Here is a 26,765-nt window from a genome sequence, read left to right on the forward strand (position 1 = left end):
TTGTCTGGAATTTGTTGTAGCACAACAGGCTTAATCTTTTTTACAGGCCAGGGTCATTTTTTTTCTGCACAGACAGACATACAGACAGACAGATGCACACACACATACACACACACTTCATTATGACTTTTGTTGATCAGTGATGGTTTCTCAATACATCCTCTTCATAGAAATTATAGATTTTGCTGACTTCGTTTGGATACTTAAGATTGAAAATATGGGCCAGTTTGTACAGTATGCCTTCACCTATAAAATTACCTGGCAGTAGGCATCCTGGGAGCCTATAATGGTCACTTCTGTCTGGTTGGTTGCTTCCCCAGATTTTCACCTGCTTTCTGAGAGGCCTCAGTCTACCAGTTGGCTCCAAGAAGCTCCAAGTGGCTAGAAATGGGAAAGGCTTTGATGTTGGGCCCCTCACCACATGGATTGTGTCAATGCTAGTAAGAACAAATTGTGATGTTCAAACGAGAGAGAATAAAATGCATTAATTATATGCATGTGCAAAAGCATGACATGAAAAATTATGAAAATGACCTATATGATTGTTTACTTATATAATTATTCCATATTGTATGTCGCATTAGAAGTTGTGGGGGGGAATGAGGCTAAAGAATTAAAAGTATGGTTAATATGAAATGCATACAAGGTTGTAGAAAACTTATGCTGTTCTTAGTAAGATGTGTGGAGCTCATTATAGTAATGTGAATGTGAATTACAGTGTGAGTATATAAACTTACTGGAAATGTTCTGTGCTTAACCTGATTCCATTCCAGGGTGTGTGAGTATTCTTAACTTACACTATGCTATATAGATGTACTGATTTCAGTGCTATTCTGTGGTTTGTAGGGGCATACAAACACCTGCCAAGAGCATCTCAAGAAGTTTTTCGTGGCAACGGATTCCTACTTTCATCCATCCAACACTGGCAAATATTCAGTAAGTCATTTCTACTTATGAACATTTGTATACAATACTGTACTGTGTATGCATTGTTAAGTCTCATTTATCCCCAGAAATGACAATCATATTAACCCGTTGAGGACGGTTTGATTTTGCTACAACACCTATGTTCCATAGACACCTGCCCAGGTATACTCAGGACTAGTCTTCAACAGGTTAAGAAGCTGTTGTAGGTTAGTAGATAGGACCATGGATTATCAATCATGACGTCCCTGGTTTGAGTCCTGACTACAGCGGTTTTGTGCTTCCAGGCAAGGGACTTTATCCTCATTGCCTACCAGGGATTGGTCCCATAGTTGCTTGCTCAATAAGCATTCAGTGGCTCCTTAATGGTCACATGAAACAAAATGCAAGTCTGATAAAAAAATATTCTCAGTTACCTTTAAAGAAAAAGTCAACAATCTGTCGCTGAAAGAGACTTGCCTTTTGTTCTTCCCTTGTTTTTCTTATCACACTGCATTAAAGACTCAATACATCTCAGCTTTTTACCTCCACTCTGTGGCTGTGACCATTTCTTGACCTAACATTGCCCTGATTTCTCTGGAGGTAAAGGCATTTGCTGTGTACTTATTTAATGAAAAACACACAGTGCATACTCCATTTCAAAGGATTAGGTATAGTAAAATTTCTCTTATCATCATTTAGACCGTAATACCACCGCAGTCTTATGAAGGATGGATGAATATGCCATGTCTACAACTTAGTGTTGAAGAATGGACAGAGCTAACAATAAAACTGTTAAAAGAGATAATGATATTTTTGTTTTGTAGAGATATATGTAACTTTTACATATTTGTGCCAAGACAAATACCAGTACCCAGATCAGAAGCTGTCATTGTTCTATGAAGAAGTAATGATGAAGAGATGGTTACACATCTTTGCTTTCTTTCTCTACACAGTTCAACCTTCAGAGAATGCTTTTTCATCTTGCCAATGCCTTTGTGAAGAGAGTGAACAGGTAGAGTGATTGTTTTATTCTGTAGGGTTCCATTGCTGTAGATTTGTGTATGGATGTGTCATGCAGTGCCTTTGTGAAGGTAGCAGAAACTTTGGTCTGTAGCCCATCACTCACCAATTACTCCTTTTATGTACCAATTGATTCTTCTCTCATTTGTGGAATTCGTGGTTTTAAGTCAGTGCTAAGAACTCGAGCAAAACTCTGAGATTAACTCTGCTTTTTGTACTGTTGAAATACTCTTCTATTTCAATTAACTCTATCTTTGATTGCACAATCTTCTCGTCAAGTAAAAGAACAAAATGAAGTCTCGCTGGTTGTAGAGAGAAGATTTGTGTGTGTGCGATGAACCAGTTTTCATCATTCATCGTGATTAAACATGTACATAGAAGAAAACAAAAATTGATTATGATCCTCTGTGGTTTTATGTCCACCAGATGTCTCTATAGACAAGATTGCATGACAGAAAAAAACACGTTACTTGAGGGGCAAAAACAAATCATGTGTGTACTAAACACATAGTGTAGTGTGAGGTACACATACTGCATATCTGCCTGCCTGGCTAGCCTGATAAAATTGCATGGGACGTGGGATGTAATGTTTACGTGCTTGCCCAGGCGTATGGAGGCCCCCATACACAGTTTTTGCCCCTGAGCTAGTTGAGCCATGGCTTGATGACATAATTGGAACCTCATCTATAGCTGCCACTATGCAGCATGATTTGATATATCATGTGACCTGTAATGAAGTTGATTTCATTTGTTGGCGTCCCACAGAGAGAGGTACAAGAAGCCATCATGGCAGCACCCTATACCAGACAGTCACAAGATCACAGATGAGGACATCACAGCATTCGTAGACACCATCAAGGCACCAGTCTTCCTGGCCATGTACAGCAAGATGGGCCACCGGGACGCCGCCTCGGCACTCCACAACCTGGCTCTCCTGCGGCCGGAGCTTGTCGTACCACCTCTTCTGGAAAAGTAAATCTTAGAACCAAAATGTTTTTCTCTTTCTCTTTTTTTCTCGGTCTGTTTGTCTGTCTGTCTGTCTGTCTGTCTTTGTGTGTGTATATATCTCTCTCTCAAGAAATATCAGCAACTGTATATCATATTATTGTTAGATTTACCAATGTGTTGGCATCATTTCTTTAATAGTAATATTGTGCTTAAGTAATGAATACAATGAAGTATTGGTAGTCATTGTGCAATTCTTTTGTAAAGTTTTGAGAGGTATTTTTTACAAGCTTTGAAATCTGTGGCATTTCCATGTTGGTTGATATTCAACAGAAGATTATTTTGATTCGCAAAGTTTCATACAGAATGGCCTCAAATTTTTTGTGTCCTGACAGGACGTACAAGGCCCTGGACACACTGACCGAGCCCCACCAGCTGATAGCCACAGTCAGCTGTGTGGTGGCCGTGGCTGGCACCATGCTCAAGGGGGGCAAGTGGCTACCTGATGGCCCCACCCACCTGTTGCCCCTCCTTCATGCCATTCTGCCGGGCATTGACCCCAATGACTTTGCCAAGTGTATGGTAAGTGGCTGCATTATGACAAAACAAGCAAACTAACAAACAAACAAACAAAAACAAAAAATGTCAGGTATAAGACCAAAACTTGAGAAGATCTATGAATACAAATAATGTACAATGTTTTGTGAAGTTTTATGTATGAATGGGTCTTAACATCCTTATCAGTTGTATGACATAGCAGCCATGAGCCTTAGAGATATACTGAAGGATGTGCTATATGTGTTTGTTTCTTCTCATTGTTACTGCACAGAATGAGTAAAAAGTGTCCAGCAGGTATATCTTGCATCTGTAAGTTTATTGAGATGTTACGGCTGACTGTAGGGTCAATGTTTTAACAAATCCGGCATGGGATTTTCTTTCCATTTATACAAAAACTAGTTTTAAATAGAAAAAAAAAAATCACATTGTTAAGCTATCAAGACTGTACAATTCTTTTAACTATCGTACTATGTAGTTTAATCTGCTGATATACATGCATACACAGTTTCACAGCATTGATTGGTCCAGTGCCTACATTGCACATAGGTTTATTTTGCAAACAATATTCTGTTTTATGAAAAGTTACGAAAACAAAACATACATTTAATTCCCCATGGCACAGCATATAGGCTGTCATACATACACCAAACTTGTCTTTTCCTTTGCCACCAAATCCTGTGCCCTTTCACGGAATCCCCTACACCTTTTCAGTACCCCCCAACCATATTCCTGCTCTAATCTGATCTCCCGCCCCCATTTCATCCTGCCTCCCAGGTGACCCTCCAAGCGATCTCAACCTTCACCGTAATGGTGCCCCTGGTGGACTGCTCCGAGGCCCCCCTCGTCAGAGAGGACCTCACGGAGCAGGAGAGGGACCTCTGCTCGGCCACGGCCACCTTTGAGGATTTTGTGCTCCTCTTCATGGACAGGTATGCATCCCACTCTCTCTGATGATATACCCAGACCCTAATGTAGTGGTCTCCCGATAAGAACCAGGCCTCATCCTTTAGGGTGTTGGTGCAGGAAATACTGTGTTATTTGCATGTTGAATATGTGAGGCCATGCTTCCAAAATTGTTACAAGTGATACAGGTCTCTCTTTTTTAAGCCCATCCCACCCTCCCTTCCTCGGATATCATCGTAAATTTCAGTTCCGGTCAAGTAAACATATTTTACATCACTCTGCTTTCCATTTTTTCTAGTGAGAAGGAAGTCTGATTTTCTGCTATTCATTATTTTCATTTTGCCTGTGTTGGTAGTGCTTCAGCTACTTTTTTGTAGTGATGACTTTACAATTTGAATGTAGTGTTATGTAGACACTGAACCCAGTGTTTCTAGAATGATTCATCATTCATTGTCATCTTAAATTTCCTTGAACTGTTTCTTGCTGGAAAACTCCTTCAGGGATTTTCACAAAGATTCGTAAGTAGATCTGTTGTACTAGCATTGTCAATATTTGTGTGATATTTGAATGATGTGATGAAAATTGCATTAGATTTTTTGCCAAAGAATCTTCATGCGGTGGTAGAACACATACTAAGAGTGAACGAATGTCGTCTTGTATTTTATTCCCAATGCTCTTTAGGTGCTTTAACCTGATTGAGGCCTGCTCCATCATGCACACCCGTAGCCAGGACAATGACCAGGAGCGAGCCAATCACCAGGAGACCATGGTGGACATTGGCCTTTCGTCCACTTTCTGCACCATCTGCTCCCAGAGCTCACCCCAGATCTACAAGGTGAAAAATTGAGGAATTCTGTTCCGTCCAGACTGTGGTTATTTTTGCCAGTAATCTCTCCCTATTTTAATAGAACCTTGCATTTTGACAACACAAAACAAACACTTGGTATTTGAGTGGTGCATGGCAAGTCTCGTTGTGTAACAAGAAAGTAGCAGTTAACCCTCCTGATACCAAATTTCAAAGATATCATTTTCATTTTATACAAACAGGTAGCAGATGGTAATGATAATATTCCTTTTGTGTTGTCAGTACATCAGCAACCACTGAGGTACAATGTTTGATGTCAATCTGACTGTTGGCTTCAACTGTTTGTTTTATTGTCTCTATAAATTTTTCTGTGAAAGTAATACTAAATTAGATCTTAAAAAATGTATTTAATGGTTGTGATTCTATGGTTTGTGATAATTGAATGATTACAATTGTGTCCTTTCCTGTTCAGGCCACAGTTGATCGCCTGTTCCGCTACGTGTCAACATCCATCTTGGAAACCAAGGTGTCTGGAAAGATCATAGCCAACATGTGCCGTGCTGCAGCAAAGGTTTGCAAAAGCTTGATGATTCTATTTGATAGCTCTTATTCATTCATTTATCGGTGGCCATCACATTTCTTCTTTCCTGCAGTGTTGCACCACTGGAAGATTGTGTCAGGAACGTTTGAGCAAAGTGTAATAGCATCATGAGTGATGATGATGTCAAACTTAGTGATTTGCAGACAAAATCTGCTTGCATGTCTGGGTATTTCATATGCATTCAGAGGAGATGAAAATTCAAGGCGGGGTGAAAATGCTGCTGTCTTGAGCCTACAAATGATGTAATTATTATCAAGAAGGCAAATGCACAACTGAATTCTTAGTGGAAATGATAGGAATAGTTAGAGAGTTCATAGGACTTCTGTTATGCCATTCTAAAGATCGTATGTGCACTTCTGTGTGCCACGATGTCACAGTACTAGAGACTTGGTGAATGAGAAATCACTCTGTGTATTCATTGGTGCACTAAACATTTCCTGCTGTAATTTTGAAAAATGAAACATTAAGGGATGGTATAGTATTGGTGGAGCTGAGGATTTGGCTTTTAACTTTTAGCGAGATACCAAGAAACCACTTAGATAGTACACAGCATACCATTCTAAGAGGAATTCTAAGTTTATTTGATGAAAATTGGTTTTGGAATGGCCGAGACATCCAAAATCAAAGTAAACAAAGCGATCGTAATAAGAGGTGGGTCCCACATTTTAATACTATTGCTCTGTTTTGGCTAACTCAGCCATTTCAAAATCAATTTTTACCAAATAAATGTTGAATTCCTCTTGGAATTGCATGCCCTTACATATTTAATAAGAAATGTTTCATTATAACACCAAACAATATTAGAAAAGAGAAGTTAGGTCCCAACCAAAACTAGATGATCCCTTTAACGTGTGGTGATGTTCTGTTTTGGGGGAAAAAATAGATCAATTTTCCAAAACTCAGAGGCAAGCAGTCATTGTTGAACAGTAGCAGCTTTGGAAGAGATGAGCTACATGTTGCTGAAGCCTGAAGCCTGAAGCCTTTGTAGAACATATGACAAGAAGACTTTCTGTATATCTTTAAACAAGGGCAGGGAATCATTGCCAGTGTAGACCAAGACGTTCTCCTGGAACTCATCACGCGCATGGTTCTATGTCTCTTTCTCTATCAGGTGGACCCAGCGTACACCCTGAAGAAGTTTGTGCCACACTGCAGCCAGAAGATCCTGGATGCCTTCACGTCGGAGGAGGTACAGGAGGAAGAGGAGCTGGACAAGGAGATTCTCTTCAACCTTCAGGTCCTGGGGGAGGTGAGAGCAGCCTTGGAGGACAGGGCCAAAGATCATTGGCATTTATTTTAGCCACATAGATTATTTGTGCTATAGGCCAGTATGTTTTTTTTTTCCCACAACTATGCATGATGTTTTGAAACTATTCAGGAGATTCTCATAATTCTTTGATGGTTAGCCTACATGTATTTACTCACCAATGCAGTTGTCCCTAGTGATAAGAAAGCTCATTCTTTCCTGTTCTTTTGTTACATAGGGGGATGGGGGTCAATTCCATCATGTCAACTCAGAATTGTTACAAACAGAGTGTACAGTCGAATTGTCATTTGAAAGATTGAAAGATAACTCAAAATATGCAGGGATTTTTGAAAATATGCCGTATCATATCTTTATGAATAATAGAATGCCTTACGACTATTGTTTGTTTATAAAAAAAAACCTTTTGTTGCACTTTAGAACTGCAGACTGTGACATGTTTTGATATTCCCAATATTCTGTTGTATTCGTTAGGTCATCCGAGTTCCGAGCGAGGCTGTGCTGGTCTACAAAGACACGCTGATGTCGGTTCTGAAGGCCACCCTCCACGTGACGTGCAAGGCAGGCTACGACCTCGCCTGCCAGCTACTCAAGAACTGGCTACGGGCCATGTCCCTCTCCTACCCCAGGGAGTTCTGCAGCGTGGCGAAGGGCTTCGACCGGCCACTGACAGAGTACCTGCCAATCAGGGTAGGACATGGATACACCTCTATCATATCACACTCTCGCACACACACACACACACACACACACACACACACACACACACACACATACAACTGCACACACAAACAGATGCCCAAGCACAAACACAGACACAAAGTTTGCGAATGTAAGAAAGATTTTCTATATACATTTGTGATGTAATATGTGCGTACAAGTTGCAGTCAAAGGACAGAAACAATACCCTAGTCACATGAGAACAGACTCTCTCTACTTAGTTGAACTCAGAATTTATAGTAGCAATTCGAAGTAATGAGTGGATATTAGTCATGAAAACTTGAGCAACATTTGTCTGCAAATGATAGCCATGTCAAGGAATATTCACCAGTAGTAGTTCTCAAGCGATTTACATACATTTCAAGAATGAGAGAGAGAGAGAGAGCGAGAGGGAAAATTAACGTACCTTTCTGAGTTAAGCCTACACATATCCAAGAAGTAGGTCCCATGAATAATGTTTACATATTTAACACCACAACTCTGGTAGTGTACACCGGTCTAACTTTGGGTTGTTTTGATTTTTTTGACAGGACTGGGGCAAGCCAGGTGACATCCACAACTTGGACGTAAAGTGGCATCAGCCATCGGAGGAGGGGGTGACCTGTATCAAGGATATCCTAGATACCTTCTTGCGACCTGAGATCAAGAAACTCCAAGACTACACCAAGGGTGAAGTCATGAGCAGGTACAGTATCCCATTTTCTCCGCTTTTCTGGAAGGGAAGAAGTTTTCATTCCGGCAATCTCAACAGAGTGCTTTGTCATGACCGATTAGACTCACTTTTTCCCAAGTGTAAAGCATATTTTTGTCTTTTATTATGCTGATAATAATTTCCCATATTCTTTAATATAAGTGACATTTAAAATGGAAATTTGATTGCTTACCTCAAACTGCAACTTAATTCATGAACATATGAAATGGAATGGATCGATGTCTACCATTTATGTATTAAATACAAACGGACTGTTTTGTTTTTATCTGAGTGGGAGCTGCTTAGAATGTCAGACAAGAAAAACACAGACTCCTGTAGCATCTTTTGTTTTTTTAATGTTTCTAAGGGGTTTGAATAATGATGATCTTGTGTTGTTCTGACACCAAACATCATCTTCTGAGAAAATTTTTCTGCAATTGATGAGGGTTGATACACGACGGCCAGTATGCTGAAGTGTTTTCAATATGCTGAATGCGAGATAGAAACAGACTAAGATATGTTGTAGAACTGCTGTCCTTGAAATGTAATTGTCGTCGGCCTCATGCCAAAAGGGCCTTAACACCATAGACTTTGTACACTATTAGGGCCCTTTTGGCATGAGGCCGACGTTGTAGTCTTATGTGCTATATCGTCATAATGAGATTTTGCAGTTCGAGACATTATAACCAGATTAATTAATTAATTGCTATTTTAAACTGTAGAACTGTCACCTTCACTACAAAGAAAGAAAACAGAAAACAGTAGCAAATATGACAATTCATGTAGCCATATCAGTGAGTATTTGTATAGTTTTATGTGTCTGTCACTGTTTTTATATTATTTTTTCTCTCTTCCTTTTAAAGAGAGAAGCTGCTGCAGAGCCTCATCATTGTGTCCAGCACACTGTTGGGAGCCGGAGCCGTCATTCCAAGATGGCGGGGATACCACGAACCAGACATGTAAGCTGATGACTTGTTTCAGTCTGGTGACCTTTCTTCTTCAAAGAAGCATTGAATGAGCCTCAACAAATATGAGCAGGATCCTTTCTGGCCAAACTCTGAAAAGTTTTGGCAGTGACCCTCTGCTAGAGAAACCAGGACACATCATAAATCATTTAGTTTTAATGACAAAGGGAACACTATTGGACTCTTTACTGTAATAAGCCATTTACAAATGAAGCAAGCAATTATTGTCTTCCAACAAGTTTGTAATACAAGGTTGATAAGATGTGATGGATACCAACAAGGCATTCCTTGAACACTCCATGTTTCTTCTCTTCTTTTTTTTTCTGGAGGCAGTTCAATTTAGGAGTAGACGTGTACTATCTTGATGTGGTCTGCAAGGGGTATACCACATGCTGAAGAAGTGTGGAAGAATTGATGCTACACCAGAAATTTTCACAAAATCTTGTTCATGAGACGTGTATCATTTTAGATTTTGAGTGACTAAGACAAAAATAATTCATCGTAATACTATATATATGGCCACACAGATGTCTGACTTTGATACAAAGATCAAATTCTCCTTTTCGGTGCTACAGATTGTTTATTTTCCCCACCAGCTTACCTTTTCTTTGCCACGTATACGCTGTTCCATAGGCGATAGTTGTAGGTATTGAGTGTTTCATGTAACTTAGAGAGAAACCTTCCTTCTTTAACTCTTTATGTACCACGTTTGCACGCCCGACTCAGTCGACAGTGTGCCAACTTTGCATATTCTACTCAAACGCACAAACCCGCCCAAACCGATCGATAAATTGCCAAATGTCAAAGTACAATGACAGCAATTGTCGCGATTTTATTCCTGTTACATATAGCTTGCTTTTTATGAAGTGATTGACTATCAAATGGTGCTCTCTACTGGATTTCTGTCACCGTCTTGTGTGCAAAAGTCATGCTTCCACAACAGTGTAGCTGCTGATCATTTGACAGAAAAACAGTCATAGATTTGTCATACAATTCTATATCAAAGCAAAACTGGACATTTTCTCTACAACTGTGCTCATTACATGTCCACGGTAACAGATGTCTATACAAGTTACATAGATTTCAGAAAGAGAATGTTTTCCCAAAGCTTAACAACGTTGCTGTCTCAGAATAATGTAGCACACAGGGGGTTTACACCACGGCACGTAAAGAGTTAAGAGCAGCAGCGTGTCATTTTTTTGTTATGTGATTTCTTTTCCAATGGCTATCTAGGGAGGAGAGCCAGGTGCCTCTCTATGAGATGATGAAGACGATAGGATCGGAGGACAAGCATCATCTATTCAAAGGTCTGAGGGAGGAGCTGGCATCAGTGATGCATGACCTGTTGGTTTATCTCCTAGCAACGGGGGAAGATGACACCAAGTCCCTGATTCTCATCATCAACGTGAGTCCTCCTCTCATGAAGTTCGGCCGGGGCAGCACTCCAACACAAGTTTGGAATAGTGGTAGTTACTGTTACGTGGACGAGTTATATCAGTAGCTTAATGTGATCATGGCTTATTGCTCTATCTGTTTCTTTGTGTTGCCTTTTTTTAATCTTATCTTTGATTTTACCAATTATTTGAATGATAGGATTTGTAAATATTGATATTATATCTTCATGTGTGTATCAATTTGTTTGTTTCTTTTGCTTTTTTTTTTTTGGGGGGGGGGAGGGTTTCAAGAGAATGTATTTGCCACTCAAACAGGTAGTGAGTGTATGGGGAGTCTGTAACTTTCTGTACTGTGTTAACTGGTTTGTTTCCATCCAACCTTGAAGTCACATGATTGTTTTTAGAGTTGTGTTTTCTTCTCTTTTTTTCTTTCCTGCATCTGCAACACACCTCTGGTCTTTGTGAGGTGTTATCCCCAAGCTTTTTTTTACACACTTACACTCTGTATCTCTCTTTTTGTGTGTGTGTCTTGCAGATCAATTACTCCTTGCTGTTCTACCAAGGTGCGGAGAAGAAGGACTATGACAACCGCTGGAAAGGCTTCCTCATCATCAAGAAAGGCATGGAAGACAGGGTGAGTCGAAGCTTAAAAGACAAGTCAACCTCTTGATAGCCACATTGCCTGACAAGGAAATAACCTTACAGCAGGATATCATTAGCCTGTTTCTAAAGTTGTCTAAGCTCTGACTTTTTGCATCTTAATCCTTCACACAGCCAATTTTACTGTGCATGAATGTTCCTGCGTGTGCAGTTTTAGGGGGTTTACACTAAAGTGTAATTTGCAAATTTTTGATAATCAGCAGCAACATTAAAGAATTTCTTTGCAGCTTGACAACACGATGCTGTATTTTTCTAAACTTGTCTTCATCTTCTAAACTGCAACTTCTAACAGTTACATGGCAAGAAGAAGCACTTGAGGGCGCTACTCATCGACCGGGTTTGCCTTCAGCATGAGATGAGAATGTTGGTGCAGGGCAAGCTGGTCTACACTGAGCTGGACAAGCAAATCCAGGAAGATCTGTTTGCACTGGCCACAAGCAGGTACAGTGAGGTAAGAGCCAGGATCCGTTATTACAGCCAGTTTTCTTATGGATGGCTCAACAGCATGGACGCATGTTCTGTGGAGTCTTGAAGTTGTTTCCTTTTCAATATCAAGTGAACATTTTGCTCATCAAACTTCTTAAGTTGCTATCGGTTCATGTGTTTGTATTCATCCAATCAGATATCTCAGAGATTAGAGTTCATATATGAATTTCTTGGAGAGGCATGAAAATCGTGCTTGACAGCCACTCAAAGTTACATCAAATTAGAGGATGTAGATATTGACTTTCAAAGATAGTGTATGAATGTGGAAAAGCTCACAATATAATCATATGATCAGATGATCATATTTTGATTTCTGCGTGGTGCCCTGGTCTTTAAGATATATCTATATGCCTTTAGTTATAATAATGTATAGTTTGTTCTCATTTTTATGTATTGGTTCATAGTCCATTTTTATGTGATTTTCCTGTAATTCAAAGTTCATAGCACTGTCTGCGCTGTGCATGCATTTTGCAACGGTCAGTTGTTGATTAGTTGTGAGGGTGGATGGTTTGATGTAATTGTGTTGTTTTTTTATTACTTATAATCAATGCACAGGTGCGCAAGAAGGCCCAGAACTTTGTCTTCCTGTCAGCAGACTACTATGTCTCCTCCTACACACACATCCTTCCTAAGATCCTGGCCAACCTCAAGCCTGAGCCCAGCATCTCTCATCATCAGTTCAAGGTAACTTTGATATGAAACAAATAAAGCAACAAACAAGTCAAACAAACAATGTACACACATGTTCATATACTATGTACACAGGGCTGGCGGAAGGGGGTGGGGGGGGGGGGGGGGGGAGTTGCACCATACAAAGGAATACATAACGTGTCACTACTTTGCCCCCCACTTTCTTATCCCCGAAGTGCGTAAGTGGCACTAGAAAGAAATAGATAGAAACCTTGAAGTGTGAGTGCGGTAAGGCTTTTGTTTTGTGCTGAAGACCTTTTTTTTTTTTTGCTTGTCAGCTGAAGAAACCTGGAAGTGGCCCCCCCCCCCCCTTTTGAAAATGTTCCACCGGCGGTGGTACATACATACATATGTTAGTACATATGACTCATAACTTTTGTAGAACTTACAGTATTTGTAAGTTTCTCAAAACTACACAAAAGTATGTATTGTACACATATTTCATGAGACAATGTGACTTAGGCTTTTGTGTTATTGAGATAGAAACAGAATAGCTTGGCTCACACAGCTAGATTTTCTAATGGCATGAATTGTAAATCAATTTGTCTCAGGGAGCACTCTACTTGCTGTATGGGTATGGCGTGAATGGAAGTATGGCCTGCCCACGGTCCTGGCCCCTCCTCCGAGACTGCTGGTTGGCACTGGTCAACGCTGGTCACTCCGAGAAGCCGTCCATCATGAAGGTCATGAGCCTGGTCACTTGCAAAATCAACAAGGTCTACAACTCCATGCCAATCACATCCAAGGTTCGTCCTCACTGCAAAGGTCAAAATAGTGCAGGGGTCAGGAGCAAAAGTACAAATACCCCATTAAAGTTATGGAAGATGAAAAGAACACTTTCAGTGCTCAGTAAAGTCACTTACTACATGACATTCAAATTGAAATAGTGAAAAAGGTTCATTATATTATTTCCATATTCGAGTGGAATTTGCAAGTGATATTTTAGCTTAGGTAATATCTCTGAAATAGCCTAGTTTTAGAAGTCATCTACATTTTGAGTATGTAAGGTTGATGAGTTGATTAATGTGGCTAGTTTCAGGAAAAGTTACAAATATGTGTACTTGCAGCAGAATTGTATGCTACTGATGTGATTATTTTTATAAAACAGGAGCCTGAATTCCATTCAAACATCAAGCAAAGTGGAAGGGATTGTGGAAAACCAAACTAACTTACGTTCTGCAAAAAGCTAACAAACAAACACCACATAAATTTTCATGATCATCCTTCAAGGACCTCAATTGTCGCATTTCACTTTTTGTCGGAACGCTTTGCCCCTCGCTTACGTAGGTGTCGGATGACAGCATCAGCAGGGCCCAGGAGCTGGTGCAGGGCACGGATGTTAAGATCACAGAGGAGCAGGGGGCAGGATCTATCCAGAGACTACAGGAAGAGAACAGTGAGAGCATGAGGTAGGGACTTCTGCTACACGCTGTGATTCTAACCGACTTGTCGGTTTTGCAGAGACGCATATGTTACAATGATGACACCAACAGAAATGTCCCTTGGGGAGAATGTGCTTCCAAAGGCTTCAGGCAGTAAAAAGCTCTTTGACACAAGATGAGATCTAAATGAAAATCTAGATAATTGGTAGTGGTGAATTAGACTTATTTGTACAACACAGATGTGTGATTACAAAGATGTTCAATTTGCTTTCATATCATTTTTTTTTTTTTTCGTGTGTGTGTGTGTGTGGAGGGATGCGTACAACCATGTCCAAGTGCCTTAAATGACATATTGTTCGCATGTATAAGATGTTACAAATTGTGACTTGTTAGACAATTTCAGAAGTGGTTGAATTCATGATTGAGAGCCACAGTAATGAAATGAGATTTAAGGACTATCCCATTTCAGGAGATGAGTTGTTGATTTCCCCACCTTGGACGCGATATACAATGCATTTGTATTTCCTAGGAGGCAGTATCTCCACAAGTTTTTAATTTCATGATTATCAGTTGACGCGCAACATTTGTTAGAATACTATTTGATAATTTCAATTTAGTGGAATTATCAGGCACTGAACAGTGAAAGATTAGGTGAGTTCTTCATAATGGAAATTCACAGGTGAGGAATGCCACTGTAATACACTTGAGAGAAACTCTGTATCTACTGTAATGTAACTATACATCTGAACCTTTCAGTTTATTTTATGTATACTATGGAGTGAAGTTCATCTCTCTCACTTCACTTTGACTTTCAGAGTGTACCAAGCACTGGTGGCTGACCTGGTGGAGCTTATAGAACATGGCAACTTGTAAGTTTGCATGTGACCGTTCAGCTGAAGATCAGCTTTTCAAGGTTTCATTATTCATTTTCATTCAAATAGCGATTTCTGCGGTCTCTGCAAATAGTTTATGTGTTGCAGCATCACAGAAGACAAATGGATGTGTAAATTTTGTCTATTGCCCTTCTGAAAGTTGTATAAAACTTTTTTTCTTGTTATTGTTGTATTCCCCCCTCCCCGCCATGAGCCTAATATTACACACACAAATTTGCTGTGCTGAGAGTGCAAGAGCAATGTTCATAGTTAATGACAGTAGTTTGCTCACCAGCAGCTTAAATTAACAGAAACTGTAGCGTGGAATGATTTCCATACATATTTTTGGTAATGCATCAGTTCGTGTATTTCACTCATTTTTGTCTCGCCCACCGGAGGTGAAGGCGAGACTAAGGGATCCAAATGGCGTCCGTCCGTCGTCCGTCCGTCGTCCGTCCGTCGTCCGTCGTCCGTCCGTCGTCCGTCCGTCGTCCGTCGTCCGTCACAAATGTTAAAGTTTACCTGCAAGACTCTCTTATGATGCATAACTTGGCAACTGTTACAGCAATGGCAGCCACACTTGGGTGATAGAAGCACTAGGGGTATCTTCATGTTATGGTGTTGTCAGAGGTCATGTGATGAGGTCAAAGGTCATTTGAGGTCATATATTAAAGGGTATGTGCAAGACCCTCTTTTCTATGTTAAAGTTTACCTGCAAGACTCTCTTTTGACAAATAACTTCACATAAGTTGCTTGGATTACAACCTAACTTGGGTCATAGATGCACTGGGGGTACCTTCATGTTATGGTGCCGTTGGAGGTCACAGGATAAGGTCAAAGGTCATTTGAGGTCATACGTTAAAGTTTACTTGCAAGACTCTCTTATCACTCGTAACTCAACACATGTTGCTACAATAGCAATCAAACTTGGGTGATGGATGCACTAGGGGTACCTTCATGTTATGGTGCTGTAAGAGGTCACATGATAAGGTCAAAGGTCATTTGAGGTCATACGTTAAAGTTTACTTGCAAGACTCTCTTATCACACATAACTCAGCACATGTTGCTACAATGGCAATCAAACTTGGGTGATGGTAGATGTCTCTTGGGAAGTTGAAGGTAACCACAAGGTCAAAGGTTACAGACAGGGGTCAATGAACTTTTAGGGCCCAATGTTAAGCTTTTAGGGTGCATTTCATTTATGACTCATAACTTTTGATCCCTTTGTCCGTTTGTGACCAAACTTGGATGGAACATGTCCCTTGGGGAGGTGAAGGTCGTCACAAGGTCACAGACAGGGGTCAACAAACTTTTAAGGCCCCATGTTATGTTTTTAGGGCACGTTTTGATTGTGGCTCATAACTTTTGATCCCTATGTCCATTTGTGACCAAATTTGGACGGTAGATGTCCCTTGGGGAGTTAAAGGTCATCACAAGGTCAAAGGTCACAGAAAGGGGTCAACAAATTTTTAGGGCCCAATGTTAAGTTTTTATGGCGCGTTTCGATTATGGCTCATTACTTTTGATCCCTTTGTCCGTTTGTGACCAAACTTGGATGGTAAATGTCCCTTAGGGTATTGAAGGTCACCACAAGGTCAAAGGTCATAAGCAGGTCAATTAACTTCTGGGAGTTATAAAAGATATTAATTCCTTGTACGCGAATGGGCGAGACACAATTTGGCGATTGCCTTGTTATGAAAAAAAATTCTAGATGTTTACACAAAAAACAAACAAGCAAAATGCTTTCTTACAGCCAAGTTATCCAATTGTTACAATTTATTTAAACAAGTGAACCAGTAGTGCTAAGTAGAAGTACTGTAAAAGTGGAAATTTTCGCGGTGTTGAAATTTTCGCGAATTTCGCGCAATCAGAAACTAGCGCGAAAATAAAAGTACGCGAATATTTCTGCTTGCCATATGTTTCTGTAGTTGATGTCTTGATACCGCGGAATTAAAAACACGCGAAACTCTTCTTATCCGGCTGAGCACGAAAAATACGTCGCGCAAAGAAAATCCACTTTTACAGTATTGATTTCTTACCCTTGAATAAACTTAGAAGGGCAACCTGTGAATTGTGTCGACTGATAAAATGATGAGAATTATTTTGTACATAGCTCATTCAACCAATTCATTGTGATCAAAGCAGTATACATTACTGTAAAAGTGGATGTTTTCAGGTGAGTAATTTTTTGTGCTCAGCTGGATTAGGTGAGTTTTGCATGTTTTATTTCCAGGGAATCAAGACAGTAACTTCTGGAACATATGGCAAGAAAAAATATTTGCGTGTTCATATTTTCACACTAGTTTCTGGTTGCACAAATTGCACAAAAATTTCCACTTTTACGATATCATATCATTAGCCTGGTCACTTGAGATATTAATCACATTAGTCATAGTTCTATTATTATTTGATCGTTTGTTTGCCGTCTGTGTTGCATCTTCCAGGAGGTGGAAGTTCTCCCAGATGGCGGCTGGCCTCCTGCGACTCTTGGTGAGACAAGACGTGGCTCCGCCCACACCCATGGTCAGACTCTTTGTGACACACCTGGTACATGAGACGCTCCATCAACGAAAGGTGAGGCTCATCATCACGATCTCAAGGGCATCATTGTCAGTCTCAGTGATTTGAAATTACTAATAACGCTTTATAGAAGCCATGTGTTGCATCAGCAGTTTAATCCCCTTTTTATACCCCCGCCAAACGAAGTTTGAAGGGGGTATATAGGAATCAGCGGGCGGTCGGTCGGGCGGTCGGTCCGTTGCAAATCTTGCGTCGCGAACTACTTCCTCAGTTTTTAACCGATTCCCATAAAACTTGGCACAGATGTGTGCCTTGGGTTGTAGATGTGCAAGACGTATTTTTTGACAGTACCCAAAAGTACGTTGCCATGGTAACGGCATATTATGGGCAAAAATGGGTACAAATCTTGCGTCGCGAACTCCTCCCACAGTTTTTGATCAATTTTTATGAAATTAGGTACAGATCTTCATCTGAATATGTTAATGTGCAAGACACATATTTCCGCAGTGGCAAAAAGTGCATTGCCATGGTAACGGCATGTTATTGGTAAAATATTTTGTTTTCATGTGCTGTTATGAGACAATGTATTACATGTGTTGTCATCAACTGTAAATATTTCCAGTGGATTCTAAGATTAGGAAAGGTTTTGCATGTCTGTCATAGCAGTTTCTTGATCATAGCAGATGTGTCCATTTTGTGTGTGGTCATTGGTAAGCGACATTTGTCAAGAAGCAATAACTTTTATTTGGTAAATGTAATGTTACAGGAATGAGTTTCAGTGAAAATTAGTCGCTGAGAGTTTTGTGCCATATGCTTGGTTTTGACCATGTCCGTACTCTTATCCGATCCTCAGCTTGCCCTGTCGACAGTGGGTGCAATCCTGAAGCAGCTGAAGCGTGCCCACAAGAAAGTCCCCATGGACCCCTATGCAGCGTCGGGGTCTCCAACACCCTCGGCAGATGCCCTGCCCAGCCCTGGGGAGCGGCCAGACAACAAGTGGATCCAATACCAGTGCGATCGGATACCCACCACTCAGGAAAAGTGGGACCAGTGTGTATTTGTGGACAAGACTCACTGGGGATACTATGTCTGGCCAAAGTAAGAGTTTCTTATGCTGTTTTTGTCCTTTGGTTTGTTTCTTTATTCAGGGTCATTGTGAACTGATGTAAATTGTTCTATGTGTTTGTCTTAGAGCCCCTGTATATGTCCAAGAGTGTTCTTAACCCGTTGAGGACGAACTGATTTTGCTGTAGCATGCATTTCCCATAGACACCTGCCCGAGTATTCTCGGGACTCGTCCTCACCGGGTTAAAGTTGGGTTTAGAAAGATTTGTAAATGTTTGGGATCAGGTTGCAGGAGGGTGATGATGGTATGTGGTTTGTTTGTTTTTGTTATGCCTCCGCCACGAAGTGGTGCCGGAGGCATTATGTTTTCGGGTTGTCCGTCCGTCCGTCCGTCCTTCCGTCCGTCCGTCCGTCCTTCCGTCCGTCCGTCCGTCCTTCCGTCCGTCCGTCCGTCTTTCCGTCCGTCCGTAATGAATTTTGTGGACAAGGTAACTATCAAAACCTGTTGAGGTATCCTAATGAAACTTGGCATGTATGTGTATTAGGGGGTGAAGTTGTGCCTATCAACTTTTGGGTGCACGTGCTCAAGGTCAAAGGTCAAAAGGTCAAGGTCAAATACATAAAATTTCACTATTTCCACCATATCTATGCAATGCCAGAAGATATTTTCTTGAAACTTAGTGTATACATGTACTACCCAATTAAGATTCTCTGGTGAAAGTTTGGGTCATGAGGTCAAAGGTCAAAGGTCAAAAGGTCACGTAAAAGTATTAAAACTTCTTTTTTTTTCTCTGTAAATTGGAAAATTGTTCAAGGTATCTTCATGGAACATACATTGTAGTATATATATGTACTGACTGGCAGTGATTATCTAGAGAATGTAGGTTCATGGGGTCAAAGGTCAGGGGTCAAAGGTCAAGTGCAACACTTCAAAATTTTACTATTTCCCTCATGTTCATGCAATGCCAGCAGGATTATTATTTTTTTTTTTTTTTACACTTGGTGTATGCATGTGTAACCTAATAGAAATTCTCTGGAGAGTTTTTTTTTTTCTTTTTCTTTTTTTTTTGCCTCAAAGTTCAAAAGGTCAAAGATCAAGTGAAAGTGCTGAACTAACTTTTCCTCCATATCTCAGAAGTGGCTCAATTTATCGTGAAACTTACAGCATATTTATGCATGTTCTACCTGAAAGTGATTACTAGTATCTTATGAATTTTAGGGTCAAAGGCCAGATGAACATGGTAACAATTTACTATTCAGTACAGAAATTGCACTTTTTCTCCATACCGGTACCATGAAAATTACTCAATGCATAAATGTATGAATGGGTCAAAGTCAAGTTAAAGTCCTTAGATCCCCAAATACATGCTCTCCTATTCATCCAATTAAACCAAGGTCAAGGAAGGTGAACATTCAACACATTTGTGACAAACTTGTCATTTCAATATTTTGCCAGTTTTGTGAAAATGTAATCACACATTGTCCACATGTACTATCTAGACCTATTAGGAAAATCATGCATTATGGCGGAGGCATACCAGTCGCCATAGCGACATTTCTAGTTTTGTTTTGTTTTTGTTTTTTTGGGGGTGCATTATGGAGGCAGAGAAACACATATTTTGCTTCTTCAGTTCTTCACTCAAATGCTTACCAGATTGCAAACGATTTCAGTGTGCTGGAGTGTTTCATAAGTTTAATAATGTCCAGAAGGACAGAAGGAGAGTGTGTGATGTACGGGTGCACTGACGGCAGATGTCACCACTGACTTCTTCCTCCCCAACGCAGGACGATGCTTGTCTATGCCCCAATGTCCGAGCAGCCCAAGCTCGACCGGAGCAGAGAGGAGCTGTCGGAAGCAGAGCAAGTCTTCTATGACAACTTCAGCAGCCACGAGTTTGTGGAGAAGCTTGTCGGTTTCCTCTCCCTGGAGGACAAGAAAGGAAAAGACAAGTTTGATGCCAAGAAGTTCATGGTCTTCAAGGTGAGGTCAAAGGTTATGATCCTCGCTAATTATACCGTGCATTCTAAAAAATTTGTTTATTGTCACCATTTGGCATCAGAGACTATAAACGTATGATTTAGCAGAACAGAAGTGGATTTATTAGCACTAAAAAACACTTTAAATCATACAAAGTTCTAGTGAAGGAATTAGTATTGTTTCCTTTCCTTATTTCCCAGTTTCTCTTTAATATCTTGTACATAAAATATCTTAATGATATCCTCACTGCACTTGTATAATTGCCATGAATCGATATCGGTAGGATATTTGTAGCAGTTAATATTTGAATTGAATTGAATTTCAAATCTAAGTCATTGCTCTAGTAGTATGCCACATGTTTTGCTTCTGGCAGTAAAGCTTTTGAAAATAGTATATTCAAATAAGTAAACATTAATATGTATGAAGTGCTTTAAACAAAATAGAACAATTGTTTCTGCAACTTATTTCAACATCTCAGGGTCTCTTTCGCAACTTTGGCGACACGTTCCTGCCTCTCTTCAAGCCCCACCTGGAGCGTCTGTCAAAAGATTCCCAGGAGAGCAGCCAGCGGAGTATGATGGAGATTATCGCTGGCCTCATCCGTGGCAGCAAACACTGGGGCTTTGCCAAGGTGAGGAAAGATTTCAGGGAGTCTTCTTGTGACATGAAACTCAGCATGCATGGACCTGGTTTCATGAGATTGAGAAAGGCATTAAAAGTCATGAGTTTAGCATATGCCCACTTATGTAATAAAACTGAGCAATAAAAATCAAACACTAGTACTTGTGTCAGATGAAATGGTTTGCTGCATGTGTGCATACAAGTTAAGTATAAGTACTCATTCATCCTAAGAACTATCACAGACTGGAACGCACTCCCACCAACAGTCACTGGCATCACAAACAAAGACTCCTTCAAAGCAGCAATCCTCCATTACATCCAAGAGCAAAGCAATTTCTAACCTTCTCTCTCTGCGCAATAAACACCAGCGCACTCCCTGTCTGGTTGGTCCCTTCTTAGGGGTGTTGGACAGTAACATTGTTGAACTTGCGATGTCTGTTCTAAAAAGAAGGGAGAAATATTCTTGTCTTCTCAATCTTCCTATAAAAGCTTTATTGAATTTGGACTATCAGACATGAGACCCTGAAAATGTTGGATATCCTTTAGTTCCATACAAACAAAACGGCAAATGAAGGCACAAAGTGTTTTTAAATCCTGATACACAGTGAGGAATGTAATTTTCCATATTTTTGCTCCACCCACATCCAGTCCAAGAACCTATGGGAAGAAATCCTCTTACCTGCCATGAAGACATCACTCTCCCTGGTAACAGGTGAGACCATTATCGACTGGGGGGTGTGCATGGCCACATCGTGTGAGAGCAGAGACCCCCGCAAGCTGCACTGGCTGTTTGAGTGGCTGACACAGCAGCCACTTAGCGAGGACGAAGAACGCGGCTCATTCCTGGATGCTAGGTAGGGAGCCGGCACTGTCCATCCTTGTCCGTAGCTTGTATTATATTTTGGATAAAAGATCAATCCCCTGTATAGAGATTGGTTGAAAGAGCTTCACATTATTATATGTATTTTCAATTATTTGACACTGTTTGACATTCCTTGGTATACTGTTTTGAAAATGACATCACTTTTTATTACGACATTTTTCTAACAGTACACTATTTGTGAAATGATATCAAAAAGCAGTTTTAACATCACAAAGCATTTATGACATTGTTCACACAAACAAAAAGAGTTCATTCACATCATCGGCATGCAGATGCAAATTAGTGTCTTCTACTATGCAGTTGCACAAGTAATGAAGCATTAAGTTGATCTTTTCATCCTGTGACTTTCAACTTGGGCAAAACAAGGTTGTAAGTGTAGACAGATATGCATATTGTCAGTTAGTTGTAGATGGCATAAAATCCATACATTAGAAATGTTATCACAGTAGAAACCTGTGGCAGCTTTTCATTTTCTGATTTGATTACATGATCTGGAATCTGTTTGCCAATAAAAATGTATATACATGTTAATTATCATGTCAATGTTACATGCATCTAAATTGATGTGCATGATTGAGGTGGTACATCAGCTAATAACATCACTATTCAAATAGAACACGTCCACTAGTCAAGTTTTGAATTATGAAGATTTCGAACTCCAAGTTGTCTCGATGGTTCATTCGTCTGTCCTTCTGTCTCTTTCTTTGCAACCAGCCGGCTGTTCGTCCTGCAGGGAGGTCTGTTCCAGCAGGAGTGGAGGGTGCCAGGATTACTGCATCGTCTCCTTGGAGACATCAGCAAGCACCTCACTCACAGCTACAAGAACGTCAGGGACAAGATTGGCAGGTGGGTGTGTCTCCTAGGCATACACAATATAAACATACACACAGACATCACACACATACACACAAACAAGTACACCCTCTTGCAGGTGTTTGGTTAAGCTATATGATGGATGTTGGAATGGCACTTTAAAAAAAAAAAAGGAAATTAATGCAGGGGGATCTTTATAGTAACAAGGACCTAGGTATCATGACAACTACCTTGTAACAGGTTTCTTGCTGTATCAGGGTGCAAAAGCAAAAAAATATTAAAGAGTTGGGACCTTCAAAATCACCTTGTTGTAAGAAGGTTTAATATATCTGACCTCTTCATTATGAGGTTCTACTGTGGTATTACATTTATAGTTTTATCAATAGTTTGTGTAGTATCTATCTTGACACACTTATTTGCTGGATCCTAGCTTGTCTCATGCTGTGTTAGAATTATGCCTCCTTCACTCCCAATGTGTCTTGACATGCACAGCTTTCTAGTGATGATCTTCATGTACGACAATGCCTGGTCCAAGGACAACAAGACGGCGTCCCCACACCGGCAGGACTTCCTCCAGAGCATCCTACCCCAGCTTGCCCCACTGGCCAACATTGAGGTGTGGGGGGCGGTGGAGGTGTCCGAAGAGAACCGGGCAGAGGATGACGAGAGGAGGAGGATTCTGAGGCTGTGTAAGACAGGTAAGAACGCATGATATAACGTATGACACCTGAAAATATTCTAGCTGTTTGATTGGTCGATTGCTCATCACATGACATGCAGTTAAAAGTATGATTGCACGTTGTCACTGTTGAGCATTGCAATTTTGTTGCAGTGGCTATTCACTATGTGTATACTGTACATGCTTCTGTCTTTATTTTCGCAAATTGCGCGAGTCAGGTGCCATTCGCCAAATTGACAGCACATGAAAATATTAACTCTTACCCCGACATGAATGCAACGTGCACACATACATTTCTCTGTTCATATGTGTACTCCACGATCACAAATTTAACCACTTGCAAAATTGTTGCAAATTTCCGATTTGCTAAAAATTAGTCTCACAAAGTATATGGTGTACTGGTATACAGTATTTCTTTCCTGCCACTGGAGAATAAAAGATCTTATACAATTTTCTTGTTGCAGTAATTTGTTATTTACTGTCTTGTGTTTGCTCTTAATTAGTAGAATGAAAGTGGTCAACATACCAGGTTGTATCTGTTATATCAAATTTGACAACAAATGAAAAGTTGTAGGTGTTCAGTCATCTAATGCCTCTGTTGCACATAATTGGTAATCAAGTATGGCAACATTACACTCTTGTTTAACCATCAGTTTTGAAAGAAGGTTAAATAGGTAGCAATGTTTGTTGCAAATGTTAGAAGTAATGTTTATTAAAACTCAAATATGTATCTGTTGCCTCACCTGTGTATTTTGTGTGTATTTGTAAATGCTGACTTTTTTCTATCTCCCCCTCTCTTTTGTTGTTGTTGTTGATGTTGTCTCTCCCTTTCTCCCTCAATCTATATGCCTGCCTATATTTTTGATCTTCTATAAAACTTCTGTTGTTTTCTTTATCACTTTTCTCTCATGATATCAGTCATGAAGTGGATCACAGGTAGTTTAGGTAATTTGGTGTCATCAGCTCCCTCAGACTTCTTCCAGTATCTACCATTGGTAAGAGATCCTTCCATATTTGAATGTTGCCCACTCTCAAAGTACCGTTGATATAGAATACCACTTGTGCATCAACAGTATTTTTTTAAAAGTGATGATTAACTTTACTCGTAGATCCCTGTCCTGGAGAAAATTGGCTATATCCTGTGGGATATGACTCTTATCTCCAAAATGATCAGAATAAGAGAAACCTATCTTCACCTGTATGAAGATACACAACAGCATCAGAATGTTCTTACCCCAACAGCAGACATTAAACACAGCAATAGCAAGACAACATTGTTTTCTTTGTTCTGTTGGTATGGTAGTGTAGTAAAGCCACATCACTATAAAGTTTTCCTTGTCTGTGATTATCATGGGTAGTGGTTCTTAAAACTAAAACATAGCTCTCAAGGGCTTAAATTTGTCTTCCACCATTTGGAATTTGCTTGCAATATATTGAAAAGTTCTACCAAGTAAACTTAAACAGTTCCTGCAGGCATATGAGAACCATGTTTTTGCCTTTAACTGTTGATACCTCGATCTCTCCTCCAGCTTGCCCCACTGGAGAGCTGCGAGTCGGATGAGGAGCTTCGCTTTGAAGCCGAGGTGACGCTGGCCTGCCTGGCCCAAGCCCTCCTGCAGTCAGAGATGATGCCACAAATTCTCTCCTCCCTGCAGCAGGTGAGAGGATGGGTCCCTACCCCCAGAGGGACAGTCCTTGTGCTCTTCTTCCCTTTCAGTCTTCACGTCCATGTCTATCTTTTCAGTCTTACCACTCTTATATTCAACTCAATTGTCCTATTTGTATTCTCCCTTCGCGGTTGTGCACATTTTTGTCTCGTGTTCAGATATTTTCTCCTTTTCTTTGTTCTTATATTAAAATGGCTTTGATGTAATAAAAACTTCTCAAAATGTGACCATTCTTTTAGAGCTCTGAAACATAGCAGCAGATGAACAACTGATTCCTAGCACATGTTCAGCAATTCAATGTTCACATATACACTTCGTGAGCATTTCTTGAGGTTAGAATAGATCAAGAGGAAGGTATCTTTCATGCTGAAATATATGCAAACACGCCTTTACATCCTTATGCTCGTCAATTTGCTCAGCTAGTGAACCAGTCGGCAAGGGGCGTAAGATTGTGTCATGCTCACCTGGCAGATTTTTCTAACATACATCCCACCATTCCATGTTCCTCCCCCAAGATTGGCCAGGGTACCTCGTGGAGGGCAAAGTGCAGCATGCTGGAGTACCTGCAAGTCATGGTCTTCTACAACCTCTTCACCATCGGGGTCCACCCTGGCCACGTGGAGACCATTGGTCAGCTGGTGCTGGAGCGGCTCAAGGATGACCGCTTGGAGGTGAGTCCCACACCTCAAGGGGAATCTCTTAGGAAAGTGGTTGGTGTGTGGGCCTATTAGAAGTCTGGGGTTGAGTGTGTTGGGAGGCTGGGGTGGCAGTTTCCTTCTAGCGAAGCCTGAAAAATGAGTGTAAGATGAGATGTTTGTTAAAACACCTGATCTGTCAGTAATCAAAAGCCGAGTTCTTTGTGTACTATTTGTTCATCTGCTGTTTCACTTTTTACCATCTCCATATCTCTCTCTGTTAATCTCCTACTCTGTGCAGGTACGAGAGATAGCTGGTGCCACCCTCAGTGGCCTCATTCACTGTGGCTTCCTCCCCATTGGTAACGGGCTTCAGAACCACTTTGAGAACTTATGTAAGACTCATCTACCCACCAAGACAGTCGTCAGTTCTGCCAGCATGCCGGCAGAGGGTAAGTAACCCATCATTCAACACCTACACCTTATCCATCATCAGTTCCCTCGACCCCTCCGTCACACACACAAAAAATAATTGATTTAATTTATGCACGAGTTGATCAAACAGTGAGGATGCATGTTATACTTACCTGATAATGATATACTTGCCTGATGAAATTTCAGTTAAATGCATAGAAACTTTCCAGACAAAGCCGATCAATTTTCATAGTTTCCCACAGAGTCTTGAAAGTGGGTGTTGATATAAATCCTGAAGAAACCGTGAAGTGCCTAGAGATGATTAGATCCCATGGGTTTAACCTTTGAACATGTTAAATGCAATGTACATTGTACGATCACTTCACTGTATCACAACAAATTAGACATGCATTGATGAATCTCATGTACAAACCCTTGCATCAGTGCCACACACTTTACAGAAGCTACATACACAGTGACACACTAATCACTACATGTTTTGATAGCCCTCAAGTAAAAACAAAGGATAAGCTATCTCCATTGAGGCTCTTACATTTTGTCAAGCTGTTCAAGAAAAAATGAATAAACTTACGGTCGCCATAAAACCTTTGGGGAACAGCAAAATTTG

The 26,765-nt window shown here is 40.5% G+C and overlaps 1 protein-coding gene across 1 annotated transcript in view; it reads left to right on the forward strand.

Annotated features, from left to right (window-relative positions):
- The window catches only part of LOC139740220 (proteasome activator complex subunit 4-like), a 46,206-nt gene that overhangs the window by 10,919 nt on the left and 8,522 nt on the right, over positions 1-26,765 (forward strand). The window contains exons 8-37 of the mRNA XM_071650803.1: positions 321-440; positions 847-936; positions 1,860-1,918; positions 2,692-2,898; positions 3,267-3,453; positions 4,204-4,358; positions 5,014-5,167; positions 5,610-5,708; positions 6,850-6,987; positions 7,477-7,692; positions 8,253-8,407; positions 9,277-9,372; positions 10,612-10,783; positions 11,308-11,406; positions 11,725-11,883; positions 12,474-12,602; positions 13,160-13,354; positions 13,896-14,017; positions 14,806-14,859; positions 17,307-17,436; positions 18,236-18,480; positions 20,233-20,428; positions 20,904-21,056; positions 21,695-21,900; positions 22,644-22,775; positions 23,235-23,440; positions 24,340-24,416; positions 24,951-25,079; positions 25,604-25,759; positions 26,025-26,175. Coding sequence (XP_071506904.1) covers positions 321-440; positions 847-936; positions 1,860-1,918; positions 2,692-2,898; positions 3,267-3,453; positions 4,204-4,358; positions 5,014-5,167; positions 5,610-5,708; positions 6,850-6,987; positions 7,477-7,692; positions 8,253-8,407; positions 9,277-9,372; positions 10,612-10,783; positions 11,308-11,406; positions 11,725-11,883; positions 12,474-12,602; positions 13,160-13,354; positions 13,896-14,017; positions 14,806-14,859; positions 17,307-17,436; positions 18,236-18,480; positions 20,233-20,428; positions 20,904-21,056; positions 21,695-21,900; positions 22,644-22,775; positions 23,235-23,440; positions 24,340-24,416; positions 24,951-25,079; positions 25,604-25,759; positions 26,025-26,175 — 4,387 coding nt within the window. The remainder of the gene's footprint in view (positions 1-320; positions 441-846; positions 937-1,859; positions 1,919-2,691; positions 2,899-3,266; positions 3,454-4,203; positions 4,359-5,013; positions 5,168-5,609; positions 5,709-6,849; positions 6,988-7,476; positions 7,693-8,252; positions 8,408-9,276; positions 9,373-10,611; positions 10,784-11,307; positions 11,407-11,724; positions 11,884-12,473; positions 12,603-13,159; positions 13,355-13,895; positions 14,018-14,805; positions 14,860-17,306; positions 17,437-18,235; positions 18,481-20,232; positions 20,429-20,903; positions 21,057-21,694; positions 21,901-22,643; positions 22,776-23,234; positions 23,441-24,339; positions 24,417-24,950; positions 25,080-25,603; positions 25,760-26,024; positions 26,176-26,765) is intronic.

The sequence above is a fragment of the Diadema antillarum genome, unplaced genomic scaffold (assembly GCF_040938485.1).
Source record: "Diadema antillarum isolate AM-2024a unplaced genomic scaffold, OU_Dant_1.0 seq00000843_RagTag, whole genome shotgun sequence".
Classification (NCBI taxonomy): domain Eukaryota; kingdom Metazoa; phylum Echinodermata; class Echinoidea; order Diadematoida; family Diadematidae; genus Diadema; species Diadema antillarum.